The 18,433-nt window shown below is 36.7% G+C and overlaps 1 protein-coding gene across 1 annotated transcript in view; it reads left to right on the plus strand.

Moving 5' to 3' along the window:
- Positions 1-11,906: 11,906 nt before the first annotated feature.
- LOC145686157 (medium-chain acyl-CoA ligase ACSF2, mitochondrial-like) overlaps positions 11,907-18,433 on the plus strand; it is a 130,277-nt gene continuing 123,750 nt past the window's right edge. Inside the window, exon 1 of the mRNA XM_081759155.1 lies at positions 11,907-12,067. Within this exon, the coding sequence (XP_081615281.1) occupies positions 12,027-12,067 (41 nt within the window). The 5' untranslated portion in view covers positions 11,907-12,026. The remainder of the gene's footprint in view (positions 12,068-18,433) is intronic.

An 18,433-nucleotide genomic window follows, 5' to 3' on the forward strand; every position in this document is an offset into this window, starting at 1 on the left:
GTAAATGGCGTTATAAGCATTTAAGTCTTTTGGAAGCATCTGCATGATGAGACGTGATATTTCAGCGCATTTTCAAAGTAAAGTCTTTAAAAACATTTAAATTTTCCGTTTCTTGTAACTTTGTTCCTTCATTGATTCGAAATATATTATACCATGATCACAGTATTTGACGCTAAGGTACAGTTGATGCGCATTGCACCGTCCATGCCATTTGAGTTATTAGAGATTTCCAAGCTACATAAATAAAGTATGGGCTATTGTGGTTTTGTTAAATAACTAAATATGCAATACTTTACGTAGCACAATTTGAGAAAATACAACTTTATTTTGCTTTAGCAACATTGCTTGTTTATCTAGTGATATTCCAGAGTATCAAGAAGAATTTCCCAACTTGGTACAAAATTTCAGCATTTAAAAAACATATATATATATATATATATATATATATATATATATATATATATATATATATATATATATATATATATATATATATATATCAGATAGTAGGGGAGGGCTATAGGGACTATAGCCCCCTTAACAGGAAGGCCCATATTAATACATATATATACAGGAAGGACCATTTTAATCTTTCCACGGGGATATCTCGAAAACGGTTGAACATAATGAACCGAACAAAAACTCAAATAGGAAATGCCATGGGGCACACCGAATGGTGTTGTCGCGGCGCCTCCCGGGGCCGCCTTTCATGGGGTACCAGGGCCAAACTTTAAAATTTTAAATGGAAACATGGGGCGAGTAATACCTCGTTCCATAGATCTTTAAAAAGTAAAAAGTGTTGTGTTTTTCACATCGTTCACTGTTTTCAAAATGGCCGCCAAGACATGGTGCCTGTATCAGATAAAACGTCCAGTATCACTAGACCCCTAATATGAAAATAGTTGGATATAAATGAGCAGAATAAAACTCGTATAGGAAAGCACAGAGGGTATTTATCATTCCACGGCTCGAATATAATGCAACGGAGGAAAAGATTATTAAAGTATAATTGACATGATGCAAAAGAGGAAATGATAGAAAATGTTCTTTCCGATCTCTGTCCGTAAGTGAAGCGGGAACGAATAGTAAAATCTCAAATGAGAACCTCACTTTTTATTTGCAATAGATATGGTTTGTCTGAAACACTTGTGTATACAAATGATTGGTACTATAATGAATAAAAATAAAGTGAAATAAGGTGAATAAAAATAAGGTGAAATTCAAGTTTAACAACATTTTATCCGCCCCTTCGCCTCTGATAATTTAACGCATTGCGTGCAAGATTTTTGGGACATATTTGCATCAGTATGTACCGTTTCGTTACTAAGGATCACAACTGAAATTACCGTTGAAAGTTATTCGGAATGTAACTGTGGACATCTCAGTGAAACACATATTCTATCACATGCAAGAAGACATAGAAGGAAAAGAAGCGAACCAATATCATGCAGACGACTGTTGAACAAAACCAACGTTTGTAAACATTGTTCTAAAATTGCATTGTTCGACAAATTGGTTTCGCATTTCAGTTGATTCATTTTTGCATCAAACTATTGCCTGCAATCAAAATGGAAGGTACCATTTAACAAGAATTTTACATACTTTATCCCATTACAGAGACATTTATCTCTTATAAAAACACATTTCAAATAACTTTGTTTCGTAGATACAATTTGCAAAAACTAAGGCTCTCATTTGCAATTTCACCGATCCTTCGCGCTTCACTCACTTACGGAGTGAGGTTAGAGCGATTATTTTCTAGGAGTTAGATTTCTTTCTTTCCATTATGACACTTTCACTCTGATTATCTTTTCGACTGTTGCAACATTCCCGAGCTATAGAATGATAAATACCCTCTGTGATTTCCTATTCGAATATTTGTTCTGGTGTTTTCATATTAGTGATACTGCACCTTTCACTTGATGCAGGTATCATATACAACGACTTATCAAAAAGATAGTCGTAAACCTGGTTCGTTTGCTGAGATAAAAATCCGAAGTGGTAGTAGTTCTTTGGCATAAAAATATTAGCTTCGATATTTAAATAACAGTAATCTCACCTTTTTAATAAAACTGACAACGTCTATAAACGATGTTAAACTAATTTATTATTTTGATATAACTTATAATATCCTTTTCTTAAAACTGTTAAGTACACAAACTCACTGACTAGGTAATCACAAAACATGTCCATATCATCAACTATCCCATAATAATCACTTACATATATTAAAAACATTCTTCTTTTGTTAATATGAAATGAACATTCTACTAAGCATAGTGCATATGTATGAGTACTTTCTGCCCAAGGTACAGGTAAATATTACACAAACCAAAGTATTTTGTTGTATAAAAATGTCGCTCGACAAAGGGACTGAATATAAAACTCATGAGTAGGCTTGGCTTTTATCTTCAAGAACCACTGGTCCGTTTACATTAGTGTTCTTATATTATATCTGTCCATCATATTTTGATCGCACCTTGTATATCTATTCATAATATTTCACATATACATTAAACAAATCTTACATTTCATCAATATTTATCTTTAATTACATTAATTATATTTATTTCATTATTATCCATTATATTATTATTACATTTTCTTATTAAAAATATCGTCGCTTATTTAATTAATCGTCGACGGGTGCGATTTCGAAAAATGTAAAGGACAAACGTGGGTTACAAATAATATTAATCTTTACGGGCGCATTTAATAACAAATAAGTCGGATGTTGCATTTAAAGGTATACATAGTAGCACTAAGATGTTATAATAAAGAAGAATTTCTTTCAAGGTAGTCGTTGGATAATTGATTTTATAGAATAGAGCTTCTTTTTAACATAATCTTTGACAATTAAGTTTTCAACACAAATCAATCTAATATAAATAATCTTTGCTTTTAATTAATTATAAATCGAATTATAATTCCTCATATTAACAAGAAAGAATAAAAATCATTTGAAAATTAATTTTCCAGTCTACCTAAAACTCTATTTAAGCATTTCAAGTATTTTTAAGAATCGTTTTCATTATTGATATTAACACATAAACTTAAGATGAAAATTTACAAGAATCTACAACTAACATGAATTTAACCTAATTTCAGTAACGGTAATCAGGTTACATTCGAACTTGCATACGGTTCTAATAAAGTACACTGTACTGCGCTATCATGATTAGGTTCTACATTGTGTTGTACATGTCTTTCATCGTGATTCTGACTTTGGTATGAAGTCCCATCTCTTGATCTCCAATTACGTCTATCCACGTAGTTCGCTGCATTTCTGGAATTTCGCTCAGTACTTCGATTATTTTTATATCTACTGCTGTTGAGTGATCTGACATCATAATTACTATGATTAGTTAGGTTAAGCGGATTCCCTACATAACTTTGCTTACTTTGCTCATTTGGATTGCTAGAGTATACTCGGCTGAGGTTAGGTTCTGTATTATTCATACTTCGTATATTTAAATTCCGAACAGGCACCAAATGATCTGAATTATTCTTATTTTTACCCATTCCTGATTGTGAATTCATGGCATGGTATTGAGTTTCGTAGCATTGGACAAGCATCAATAAATGGCTGAAACTCATACACTGTGTGGAAAATAAGATCTGTTGCAGTTTAAATGGAAGCAAATTTCGAATCGATGCTATTATTCTCGATTCCGACTGCAAAGGATTAACGACCTTTAATTCGTTGTAGACATTTACAACAAACTCTACAAGAGATTTGTGCAATCGAGGATTGAAGTGTTGATTTCTAAGGGTGGCATCTCTATTTGCCAGCAAAAAGTCATTTTCATAGTTTGCGATCAATGCCGCTTTGAATTCCTCATAGGTACTAATGTGATCACGTATTGCCTTAAACCATAAGGAACAAGGTGGAAGTAATACATGGGGTATTAATTTCATATATTGTGATCGATCGATAGACATTATATTGCATTCGTCTTGGAATTTCTCTAAGAAAGAAGTAGCATTCTCATTACACTTACCACTGAATTTGCTCATAGCTCTAATTTCACTCATTTTAACACTTAATTTTACCTTCTTTTTCTCATTCCTTGTTCTTGTTGAGTGATAGTTCCTATCCGTGACGTGCTGTGTCATGACACCATCTATGTTTCGCTCATCAGTGCTCTTCGGACAACTTTCTTCTAGTATAATATCCTCATCAGATCCGGGCGAAGGCGAGTTCATCTCTGGTGAGTGGGGCAACTCAAAGCGATCACTACCCAAGTTATTACGGAAAATGTTGTCTTTAGCCTGTAACGTTCTAATCTCTTCCTGAATAGTAGCTAACAACTGTGTATTTACACGTATGTTATTAGAATTGTTGCTGACCTGGATCTTTTGCTGTTTAATGGAAGATTCTATTACTTCTAAATCTTTTTTTACAGCACTAATTTCTTGGTTTTGTTGATTGTGCTTTTCTTGACAATCATCGGATATCCTTTTTAACTTTTCCTCGAACTGTGAGGAAATGTCGTTCACCACCTGGACAATTGTCTGTTTCGTTTCATCTGATTTCTGTTCTATCCGTCTACTTAATTCTTCATATTGCTTGTTAGCTTCGTCAAACTTCAGTTCTATCTTATGTTCCATGGTCTTGTTAGATTCGTTGAATTTCTGTTCCATGGTCTGCTTTAATTCTTCATTTTGTTTGTTAGCTTCGTTGAACTTCTGTTCCATGGTCTGCTTTAATTCTTCATATTGCTTGTTAGCTTCGTCAAACTTCTGTTCCATTCGTCTACTTAATTCTTCATTTTGCTTGTTAGCTTCGTCAGACTTCTGCTCTATGGTCTGCTTTATCTCGGTAGACATCTGCATTATTTGTCGCTGTAAAGCTAACAAGATATCTTCCGATGCCAATCCTGGTGTTACACTAGTCTCATCGCTGTCACTAGTATTTGATTCCTGCTGCATTGTTTCGTTGTCCATTTTTCTTATGATTACTTTACCACTCCGCAAAATAGTTAAGTTCGTATTCATTAACTGTAATATGAAAGTAAATTCAGCCTTACTCTTCTTCGGGAATTGAATTTACAAAGTCCCGGGTGAGGTAAACCAAATTTTTACAACGACTTATCAAAAAGATAGTCGTAAACCTGGTTCGTTTGCTGAGATAAAAATCCGAAGTGGTAGTAGTTCTTTGGCATAAAAATATTAGCTTCGATATTTAAATAACATTAATCTCACCTTTTTAATAAAACTGACAACGTCTATAAACGATGTTAAACTAATTTATTATTTTGATATAACTTATAATATCCTTTTCTTAAAACTGTTAAGTACACAAACTCACTGACTAGGTAATCACAAAACATGTCCATATCATCAACTATCCCATAATAATCACTTACATATATTAAAAACATTCTTCTTTTGTTAATATGAAATGAACATTCTACTAAGCATAGTGCATATGTATGAGTACTTTCTGCCCAAGGTACAGGTAAATATTACACAAACCAAAGTATTTTGTTGTACATAACTTGGTGGTCATTTTGAAAACGGTGACCCATATGAATAATCTTTTGTAACAGCACTCTTTAGTTTTTAAAGATATGTCGAACGAGGTATCATTCACCCCATGTTTCCATTTACAATTTTGAAGCTGCGCCCTGGGCCGCCATGAAGAGTGGCCCTTTGAGTCTCCGCGAAAATATCAATCGATGGGCCACATGACATTTTCTATTTGAGTTTCTGTTCGGTTCATTTATGTTCAACCGTTTCCATTGTAGTGGTACAGCACGTTTTACTGTATCTGATAGAGGCAACATGTCTTGGCGACCATTTTGAATACAGTGCCCGATATGAAAGATCTTTTGCCACAAGGCTTTTTAGTTTTTCAAGATCTATCGAACGAGGTACCACTCACCCCTTGCTTCCATTTAAAATTAAAGTTGAGCCCCGGGAACCCATGCAGGGCGGACCTGGTGGCATCGCGACCATATATATATATATATATATATAGAGAGAGAGAGAGAGAGAGAGAGGAGGGGGGAGGGAGGGAGGGGAAGAGAGAATTCTATTCGCATCAGCAGTGGATTTTGTTTCGGAAGAGGCTTGAGAAACGAGTGAGAAACATTTGCGTTGTACGTGCAATGCAAAAAATTATCACAAATTTATTTCGGGAGGGGTTTGAGCCCGATAACCACCCCCTAAATACGCCACTGTACATCAGTCAACCGTTCTCATATTATCTAACACAGCAACGAAACAAATTTTGAGTGAAGGCAATTTTAATATTTATCAATATCAATATTCGAGACGAGACTGAGACTTTCGAGACTGACCTAAGTCTCGTCTCGGTCTCGTCTCGATTTATAGAGGTCTGTCTCGGTCTCGGTCTCGGTCTCGTCTCGGTATTTAAAAGTCCGTCTCGGTCTCGTCTCGGTATATAAAAGTTCGTCTCGGTCTCGGTCTCGTCTCGATAATTCGAGACGAGACCGAGACTAGTCTCGGTCTCGGTACCATCCCTAGATGACTTGCATATCTTTAAACGTTGATAAATGCTCCTCATTGTTTAGTACAATAACTTTTTTAATGTACAGCTTATATAATATATATAAAACATTTTTGAGTGAACTAGTGTTGTCCAAGAGATTCGTTAAATTTCTAGCGAATTGCCATGTATCTCCTCTTATCTCGAATTTAAAAATGTACTTTTCATCTCCGAAAAGAGACAAGAAGACATGGGCGCCGATTTCTCTGTAAATTTGGGGGTGGGGCATTCAGATGCAGAAGGGATATATGAGGATTTTAAAGACAAATTGCATTCAAATTATGTCAAATATTGTATGTTCATAAATACAATGCTGGAGCTTCGGGATCGGCGCCCTTGCAAGAAGACAAATTTCTTGTCTTATCGGCAACACCAGTTATTATTCATTAAATGTTTATATGTTGTTCAGGAATTGTATTATAGTACATGTTTATGAACTATGATGCAGGGGACATAAACTATGTTTGGTTCATTGGCTTGAATACTACTCTTTTCAGTACCGATACTATATGAGATGACACTGTTTAAAGAATAATCCAAGCGACTCGGCCATGAAGGGCACTGAACATATGTTTGATTTTTTTAAAAAAAATTACAACCATTGACAAATATAGAAGAACAAATAATGATTGAGTGAGAGAGAGGCAGTGATATGAAACTGTGCTCTATTTTTTTTTTCTGTTTATATATATAATTTTTCTTCGCAGAACTAGTCTAGCTTCGAATACGATTATCACAAATTGTGTACAGGTTTTAGTCGTGGCACTGGTACCGTCATTTTTACAACCTGATTGAAACAAGAAAAATGCTTTTATTTAGTTAGTTTCAGTCGTCGTTCATAGCTGGCTGAGTATAATACTTTACTCCTTTAAGAAGATTGAAATGTTACTAAGTTCACTATGCATGGAACTTCTTGTGTGTCGCTTCTTAAAATAATTAAATGAAGGTTATTTACAGGATAGTTGGTTTGTACAAGCTGAAGCCCATCCTGACAAAGCTTCAAATTTAATGGCCAACTAACTTGACTATGATGACGCTATTGACAACTCTGCCCGTTTTGACCCTTTGTTTATTTATTGTTTAGTTTATATACTTCTGGTTTTGGCTTTCCATCTGTATGAGTTTCTTATTTGTGTTTGTATATTTGTCATTGTCACTTTCATCTTTCTGATTTCACTTCCTTCAAAGTGAATTTACTTCTTTATGGAAACTCAACCTGTTTCTTTTATTTTTAATTACAAAAGTTTTAAATATACATTGGTATGTTTTTTTAAAATTACATGGCAAATTAAATAACTCTGAAACAAAAAAATAATTATTTTAAATTAAAATTTTAAACACCAATTTTCATGCATCTAACCTTTCTTGGTTTCAAGCAGAGATGTGCGTCTACGCATAAAAAACGATAGTTTACGTTTACGTGTCAACTATGCGTAGACAATGTAAACAACGTAGACTATGTAGAATATGTCAACAACACGTAATTTAATATGACATCGTGGACAATAAAGGAGCTTTATTTTGTCGTTACCTTGCGAAATTGCGTACAAAATAAAATGCCTAGACCAGCGAATAGTAACTTTCGAATACTTAGTTTCGCCTTGATGAAGGAAAATGAAAAATATTATGCATTTTGTAAAATATTTAAGAAAAAAATGGCAAATTCAGCATATTCAAGACTGAAAACTCATAGGTGAGAATTAGTTTTGTAAATTTCATTATAAAAGCAGTGCTCGAAGTGGAAAATCTAAGGAAGTGGTATGTGCAGAGCAGAGTAAACATAAAGATTAGATAATTCCCTCTACTTTTTATATGTTACTCGTTTCCCTAATCTTTCGCTGCACGCATATTTGCGGATCCCAAACGTTTCAGATATCCTCTGATCTGATTGGTCGATACAGATACGATATCACAAGACATGATCTACATATAGCACAAAGTAAACAGCAACTGCTGTCGGCTCTGGTAGCCGATGCTAGTAAAAGAAATGTTTTTGGCGTCGGTTCAAATCCTGCCTACGGAAAATTTTTTTTTACTACTTTTAAAAATTTTTATAACACTTCTTTCGTTAAAATAAAATTAAAAATAATATTCAAAAAGTGATTTAACGATCATTCTTTTAAAATTTTCATTAAACTTCTTTCATTAAAATAAGTTTGCAATTGTACTATATAGATCCACAGCAAATGTAGTAGTAGTACGTTGCCCTTGTACTATATACATAGATCCACAGCTAATGGAGTAGTAGTTGTAGTAGTAGTAGGAACGGGTTAGAAGCCCCGCAGGGGTTGTTTGGGTTCTGTTCTCGACATCAAATTGGCAAGAATGCTGAAACGTTTGGGATCGGCAAAAATGCTCGCTGCACCGAAGCGAAACAACTGAATGAGGAAATATGAACAAACAAGCAACGAAATTGTTCCTTACATTTGATAGTAGTTGTCTACATAGTCTACACGGGAAAAGGTGTAATGTAGATTACGTATAGATTACAGTAGATAATCGCGTAGACGTAAAATTATAGTTTACGGCACATTACTGGTTTCAAGATATGACCATGTTATTTTAACAATTGCAACCCCGACTCTTTCCTAGTTCCTGCCTTTTTACTTCCTTCTAGATGAAATATTAAAAAAAAACGCTTAAATACGTCCTTAATTATTTTAAATGTTAGATATATATACCAAATTAATCCTGGGTAACTTAACGAACTCAACGAAGGAAATTAAGTAACTTAACCTCAACGAACGTCGAAATATGGCCATCAATTCTAATAGTTTTAACCCCAGCGTTTTTCTTTCTGCCTTTTTTCTTCCATTCTAGTGCTAATATTTAAAAAAAAATAGTGGTACACATGTCAACTTATTTTAAATTAGATGTCCCAATACCGAATTTCATGCCTTGAACTTTAAGAGCTTCCGATATATGAATATCTTATGATAAATGTAATTCCCACAACTGTTTTTTACTTCTCACCCAAGTGGTCCCGGGTAGCGTAGTCGCTAACGCTCTCGCCTTCGGTGCGAGTAGCTCCGGGTTCGATTTCCGGTGGGGGCACTCGATCCAAAAAGTGTAAAACGCTTTCTGAGGCCAGCCATCCTAAATGAGTCTTCCCTGGGGTTTCCTCATTCACACCAGGCAAATACCAGGATAGTACCTTACATAATGGTCCCAGGCCACTTTCCCCGGATAGTGTGCTCAGCGAGGGACGTTATCCCTCATATACATGACGGGCTAAATGGCCATAGGTGCTAAAAACCTGGAAATCTAAATCCTGAATCCTTTCACCCACTTTTCTTTCCTTCTAGGTCAACTATCCAAAAATGCTGGAACACTTGTATAATTATTTTAAATGAAAATTCCATACACCAAATTTCATACCTATCATTTAGAGATTCCGATATATGAACATTTTAAGACAATAATTGCCACCTCTCTTTCCTCCTAGTCACATTTCCGAATACCTTCCTTAGTATGACTTTACATCACAAATCCTATGCTCTGTTCAAATTTAAAGTTTCTAGCGTAAGCAGTTTGGCCTGGGTGTTGAGCAATCATTCAATCAATCAGGGTTTCTTTTACGTGAATATACAATAAACCTATCATTATTTTTCCTCCATTGTTTCAAATGTATGATACATAGACTCACTACACTTTTTGTTTATTTTATATGAGAATCGTATATTGTTGGGTCATTAAAAATGAAACAAGAATCTTTGTATTGACCCTACATTTGAGGAACGTGCAGAGGATAAAAGAATGCAAAATGATTAGAAAAACAGCACCGCGAATGACCAAGTATGACAGATACGTTCCCTGAAAAAGAAACAGATTGAGGGAGGCTAGAGGCTCGTAATGAAGTAGTTCTAGACGCGTTTAACACCCCACGATTATGACCTTTAGTCTAAAGGAGACGGGTTGTTAATGGAAGTGAATGGTTGTGAAAGTGGATGTTTGGTGCTCTCCTACCAAGAATCGAACCTGGTACCGACGGCGCCGACTTTCCAAAATTTATGGGGTGCATATCAATGGCGGCGCGTGTTAGCCTATATGTTTTCAGGGAAGTCTCGATATCTGATTGTTTTATTTTTAGTTAAAATCTTTTATGAACACTGTCATAAAGGGCTGTGCTGTGATAAAGTAAAATATGCCGGTACTATAAGGATAAGTTTTGGCTGCCCTAGCTCAGTTGGTAACACGGTTGACTTACACGCAAGAGAAACGGGTTCAAACCCGGGTCCAAACTAAAGATCTTGTGGGGGCGGCGCATCCACAAGATTATTTGTGAGGGTGTCGGAGCCCCGGAGCACCCACGTTGTTAGCGCGCATGCCTGATACCACGTGTGCAAAACACACACGCGCTAGCCACTTAACTAGTGGGGAGGGCTTCTAAGATGTTGATACCGTTCAAAATGTTTTTAAATAGTTTTCTCACATATTCTAAGCATTCTTCATTTCCTGTAAGTGTTAAAGAAGTTCAGGAAACACAAAACGAAAGAATCCTATTTAGGGGATAGGAAAACATTTGGGGGTCGACCTCCATTTGCATCCCTCCTTCATGACTATATCACTGGAATAAGTTACTCTGACTATATCAGTGGAATAAGGGGCTGTGATGGCTCAGTGATAGAGTGTTAACATCTGGTGCATAGGGTTCTTGGTTCGATCCCAGCTCGCACCAAGTGATTTTTGTGGTGGACAAACACCGTGTGTGTGGATTTTCTTGGGGTCCTCCCATTTCTCCCTCTTTCTTCATTTCCTTCATTTCTCATCATCACCGTCTTCTTTAGCCTAGCCGGCATAAACATGGGACGTAAAACTTAAAAGCTTTCATTTCATTTTCATTTGAACCACTGTAGAGTGTTTGATGCCCTTCCACCGGGAAGCGAACCTGAGACCTAGTGCACCAAAGGCGCTATCTACTAGATCAGGGTTTACAGCGTTTTGTATCTGATGTTACAGCTTATCCATACATGAACAAATCGAAGAGTTACCGTAGTTTCTTGCAGACAGCAAATTACTATAGAAAATTGCATAATATTTTTTGAATTATGCCAAGTATTGGAAAGTTAACCTGAAAAATATATTTGGAAATAAGCAGAACTTTTCTTCTGTTTTATAACAAATCATAACAATAATAAAGATAGCAACAGAATTCCCAGTACACATGTAGACGAATGACACAGATAAGAACTTTCCATTCAAGTTTGTGTTACATCACATCTTTCACTTGAATTATACTTACACATGTTAGAACATATGACGTCACACAATTTTCTGTTATGGACTCTGGTGATTAGATAAGATGAGAAGCACTGTTTATAGAAGATGCTCTCTAAACGCTTCCTTGTAACCTTGATCTTTCACAGAAATAAAAAAAGTGAACATTTTGCAGTAGAACGTGGTATCTTATCTCTGATTACCAACATTTAAATTAAGATCACGAAACAGAAAGCAGAAATCGTTTTGTTTCATTTTGTTTTTAAATTATGAAGTGCTTGTTAGGTTCTTCCAAATGGTATTAGCAAGAGATCTCTTGGTTTATGTTAGTCGAAGGTAAGTTTTGTTTCTGCAATCATTTACATTATTTTGTTTATACGTTAAATATGTAACTCTGAGTAGGTGAATGGTTTGCGCGCGTATTTTGAAACCACACTCGTGGATCGACTCGGGGTGGACAAAGAATTTGTCGGCTCAGCAGTTAGGAAGTAACTAAGAAACAATTTGGTGAAATATGTTATCGTGAACCGGAAACAGTGGTGATGGCAGCCTCTTTAATGGGAACACCTGGGGTTATGTGTCTGATGTCTGATATCTGGATTGACAACGGTCAGACAGCTACCGAAGTGCCAAGTTGTTGGTTGAGTTAGGACAAACTCTACACAATGTGACGAGTAGTAGAACGGAAATGTGCAGTTAACCAAACAGTCGGTGATAGTGTAAAATAGCAGTCCTCTGTTATTTCCAAAGAGGCTAAATAGTTGGCACTCAAGTATATGGTGTGGGCGTGACGCAAGACGCAAGTGAGAGCTCCTTCGTGGCTAAGCGGTTACCGTACGTGCTTTTGGCGTGAGAGACCCGGATTCGATTTCCGGCGGAAGCTCATGTGGTTCAGATTCCACTTTAGTCAGTAGGTCCACGTCTCATATAGCCTCGTTGCTGAACGGGACGTTAAACTCAAAATCATCTCAAATCACCGCAAGAGACAAGTGTGTTAACTGCATCGCGAAGCATAGTTTACAAGATGACAATCCACAAAACTCACGAAAAAGTACATCGGAGGAACAGCAAAACAGTGGTTGGAAGAAAATCCTCAGTAACAGTTCCCGCCAAGCATTAAAGCGGATTGTCACTTACCACCTTATGCGACTGCGATGCAAGTGACGGAGAAACTCAAGCAGTACCTTCTACAGAATGTGTCGACAATCACAGTCCACCACAGTTTATGTGACATCGACATGCGGGGTCGGGGTGCATTGCACGAGCGAGCCCCTGATGACTGGAAATGTGTGATGTGGTCGGATGAGTCATCGTTCATTTTGTTTCAAACCACGGACCGTGTTTATGAGTAACTGACGCCAAAGAAGCGTATAATTCAAATTGTCCTTGCCCTACCGTAAAACATGACGATGGCCCTGTAATGCTGTAGTTTTCAGTGGGTCTTCTACTGATATTTACCGGTTGCGGCACTGCCTGTGATTATGTCACCATTTTAGGAAACCATGTGTATCTTATGGTCAAGATATTGCTTCCAGGTATTGATACCACATTCCATTATGTTAATGTGCCCTTTCATATAGCTCGATCTGTTATAGTGTGGTTTGAGGAACATAAGATGAAGTTGAAAATCTCCACTAGCCCGCCCAGTCCCCAGATCTGCATATAATTGAACATCTGTAGTTTGTTTAAGAAACACTAATCCGGTCCAGATTTCCGCCTCTATTCTCTCTCACGGAGCTGAGTGATGCACTACACTCAGGATGGTATAGTTTTCCACTTGCTACCATTCACGACCTCTATGACTCCCTTCCACATTGCGTGAGAATTGTTCTGAGGGCGAAAGGTGGTCCAACGTCATATTAATCTTGTAAGTTGTAAGCTATAGATGTTTCCATTAATATGATAAGTATCTGTATCTGCAGGTTAGACATAATTGAACCAAAAAGCTTCTAGCTGACCATAACGCATTGCGCACTGCAAAGGCACATAGTGTACTACAGATTATGATACTCTAGAACAAGATGCGAAATCATAACAACCGAAGTGTGGAGAAGGGGGAGGAGTTCAAAAAAAAACTTCGCATAGAGAGTTCACATATTTGATAATTCATATTAAACTAAGTAAGATTTTATTAGGGATAATGTTAGTATGAAGTCCACGCATTAATTACATACGAAATACAAATTAATTACGTATGCATTACTGTAATTGGTTTGCAAATTTCTGATAATAGTGTCATTCTCTTCACCCCAATAAATTATTAGTTGAGGGGATTTTCTTCCTAAAATATTAAGTAGAAAGGAGGGTTACACTAGAAGGCGTTTTTTTTTCATTTGTGTCATGAGAGCTCCTCTGTGGCTAAGCGGTTAGCGTACGCGCCTTTGGCGTGGGAGAACCGGGTTCGATTCCCGGCGGGAGCTCATGTGGTTGGGATTCCACGTTAATCAGTAGGTCCACGTCTCGTATAGCCTCGCTGCTGAACGGGACGTTAAACCCAAACTCAACTCAACTCATTTGTGTCATGTTTAATCAGAATAATAAATTATCGTCATCGTCATTTCCACAACACCACAAATTCTCTGAGGGAAGAGCGTGCAGCGGTTCAACCAAGCCGAAACGGATGAATTGCGTGTGGAATTCGGTTTTCAATGGCCTATCTAAACAGCTGACTTTGCATTTACTTTACTACCTTGGTTGCCTTAACAGCACAATCTGAAGGATAATGCGTTTAGTCATTACTACATTCATTTCTTGTTTTAGATGTCAGTAATGTATTTCCTTTTTCTCTTGTCAACGTCGTTGCTATGCTATTACAAGAACGTAGTTGAAACTGGTAGCAGGTATTTTCGAAGCATAACTAACTGAATCACTATTATTATCCATTCCCAAATATGTTATGGTTGTTTTGAGATACATGGCCATAGTCCTGACTCGGTATTACTGTAATGATCTTAGTCTCGGTTGCCTTACCCTGGAGATCCGTAGACTTATTTTGTTTGCCGAATAACTTCCAACAGGTTGGGACGTTTTGACCGATTTGTCACTTGCACTATCTTCCTACTTGAAATATCGAAATTAGGTTATATTCCCCTTACAGTGACAATCCTGAGTATGTTGTGTTAGTCGTCAATGAGTTGCTCCCTTCCTATTTTATTATCCAGTTTATCGTTTGGTAATAATATCTTCAATGAGCTCAGAGATTTTGTAACTGGACAAAAGTAGTAATGGGGTTACTTTACCTAACTTTGGACTTTGACCCCGACATTTATGACGTCATAGGTCAAAGGCCAATGACCTTCGCCCGGGGTCAATGACCGAGGGGTACATTGGACCACCCCCTCTAAATTTTGGCAGGGGTACTATGGTCCACCCCCTAAATTTTGGCAGGGGTACATAGGACCACCCCCCTTAAATTTTGGAAATTGCCAAATCTAAAAATTTGGTGTGGTAGCCTAGGACCATAGTATGTACCTCTATCAGTATTGGGTGTCTATATCGTTCCCTTTCATGGGTAAAAAATTGCCAAAAAATCAAATTTCGGAAGTTTTTGACCTAATTTATCCCCTTTGATGAGGTATTATTACCCTATATAGTTATATGGGCGTATACAGGGGTCCATTACCTTTCATAAGACATGGGTATATTAATGCACCCCTTGAAAATTTTGGAAGGGGTACCTTGGCCCACCCCTTAAATTTTGGAAATTGCCAAATCTAAAAATTTGGTATGGTAGCCTAGGACCATAGTATGTACCTCTATCAGTATTGGATGTCTATATCGTTCCCTTTCATGGGTAAAAAATTGCCAAAAATTCAAATTTCGGGGGGGTTTGACCTTATTTATCCCCTTTGATGATGTATTATTACCCTATATAGTTATATGGGCGTATACAGGGGTCCATTACCTTTCATAAGACATGGGTATATTTATGCACCCCTTGAAAATTTTGGAAGGGGTACCTTGGCCCACCCCCTTAAATTTTGGAAATTGCTCAATTTAAACATTTGGTATTATAGTACAGGACCTCAATATGTATCATGATAAATTTGGATGGTCCACATCGTTCCCTTTTAGGGGTACAAAATTGCCAAAATATAAACGTAAGAAATATGTTGTACCACGTGTTTGGTTTTTGGTCCATTTTATCCCCTTTGATGAGATTCTATGATTACAGGGGTCCATTTCCTATCATAAGACATGGGTATATTGTTGCACCCTTCTTAAATTTTGGCAATGGGGGTCCACTGAAATTGTCCAATTTAAGCATAGTACAGGACCTCAATATCTTTCGGTGGTCCTATTGTCAAATTTTTAAGTACAACCACGTGTTCGGTTACTGACTCAATTTATCCTATTTGATAAGGTATGGACGGGTATCCCCTTTCAATTTGGTAGGACCCTTCGGGTGTAGTACAGTCACGTGATCAATGATTTGGTTTTGATGCGCGACGAGGTCCCTGGGCAATGTTCTCTAGGAATTAGGTGGAAAACTTTGCCCAGGGTTCTCGTCTTATATCGCACAGTTCTTTAGGAGAATCTGAACGTTGTATGTGGAATGGACAATAAAAACACATAAATAAGCATAAATTGTATTTTATTCATTTTTCTGGTTTCTTCTTTTTCTTTCTTATTGACAATGTTTGTATATTGAGCTGGGTTTCTTCATTAGACCGCCTCCTCTTCTTGATTGTGATGATTTGTTTCCATGTTTTGCAGCATAGCACCCGTTTGCAAAGCTTCGTATTGTGAATTCTGTAAAAAGAACGATAAAAAAGATGATTAGTATAGAAATAGATGATGATTAAACAAATACACTTTCAATGATAAATATGATAAAATTACCTGGAAGGTATATTGCAGCAGTCTACGATCATTAACCGTGGGTACTGTTGTGAACAAATATTGAATTTCACGCAGAGATTTTCCTTGGGCTTTACAGCACAAATAAAAATAAGCATAATAGCCACATACAGAGGAACCAAGACTTTGCATTTGGCTATTGTTATATTTATAGTACATACAATGGAGTTTTAAGAATGCAACATGTTGTGGTACATAAGGAGGAAGGCCATAGCTGTCAAAATATTCTCCAACACCGCGATTATCAATATAAATTGCAATCCAATGGCTTCCTAATTTTGTGGATGGATCTGTATTTACAATGATTGCCAGAGGTAGAGAAATCCGTGAGGGCAACTCATCGCTTGCAAATACCCCGGTAAAATGATTTCTGAATAATGGACTACCGTTTAAAGCACTAGCTAATTGTAATGTATTCAACATCGTGAATGGAAATGATTCATAGCGTATACGTACCTTGTAATTTAAAAGTCCAGGATAATGTTGCGCTGGTGGTCGATCTCTAGGAATGAGGAAAACTCCCCATACACAATACAGTTTGCAGGTGCTGCTAATTTCTCTTGGAAATGAACTTCCAATCGGATGGCTCCATGTCGTTGTAAATTCCAATAGTGACAATCTCCAGCAGAAAAATCGGGAGTTAGGTCAAATACAAACAGTGTATATCCATTCTTGTAGTCGGCTCTTGAAATTGTATTTCCAGTATTGGTAAAATGTATGCCAGAGCCTGAGAACAATGTGTGGTACGATGAAATGTAGAGATTTTCTTCAAAGTTGGGTTGCAATGGTTTTGAAGGTACAGCTTTTCCATCCACGTACAATGTAAAGAAATTAATGTTTAGATGTTGAAATTCAAATGGATTGCTTGTAATAGTTCCACTGGATGCTTCATTCGATGTAAATCCTACAATAATACGATTTGGCAATATTCCCATAAACAGGTTATCAATAGTTTTGGATTGTATATCCTTCGGGATGGTAAATGATTTCATTTGAACCCTTGTCAGAGGATACTTTGCCGGTGTAGATTGTAAAATTTTATTGTGTGCCAATTTGACACTAGGGCTAATGTTGACTTTTTTCACCTGCAACGATGCATCTAGAATATTGATTTTTGCATTGACACCACTTTCACTGGCCATGAGACAAAAGTTTGGCTTTACAGGAATAAGTTTCACACGTAATTCTACTCCATGAATTAAAAATTTATCTTGATTAAAAATGTCACAATGAAGATGTCCAATCATATCGAATTTCATACTTTGTTTTGTCAGTTCATAGCGTTGTTGAAATTCTTTGTTCTCACTTGTGGTTGCGTTCATATGACCAGCCGTATCTTGAAACCACATTGCTGTTTGTAAATGTGTATTTTTAGCTCCATCACTATAATTGAGCAGTTTTTCCAGGTACGAACGATATGGATGATTATGTGACGGAAATGAAATCAGTTTATTGTTCAAGTAGATTTGTACTTCACTAAACATAGCATTTAGAAAATCATTGACAGGTGCAATTGCTTAATCCGTATTGATGAAGGAGGAACCATCTGGTTTCACCATTTGTGCTTGGATGTATAATAAGGTTTGTGGCAAATCAATATATTCATCACTGCTACCACTCACTACAAATTCTATTGGTGAATTTTCAGCTATTGAACTAATTGGTTTGTAGCCAATAATACGATTGTCCAGAACACTGGTTTGCGTGGGTAATGTGGAAAAAATGTCCAATTCACTTTTTACACATTCACAGGATTGATGATGTAAGAAAGTCATCGTTGAATTAATCAAAAATATCTGGTGACGATGCCAATGATCTCTTCTTCTTCTTATGTGATAATTT

Source organism: Thermobia domestica, chromosome 5, assembly GCF_964235325.1.
Source record: "Thermobia domestica chromosome 5, izTheDome1.hap1.1, whole genome shotgun sequence".
NCBI lineage: Eukaryota > Metazoa > Arthropoda > Insecta > Zygentoma > Lepismatidae > Thermobia > Thermobia domestica.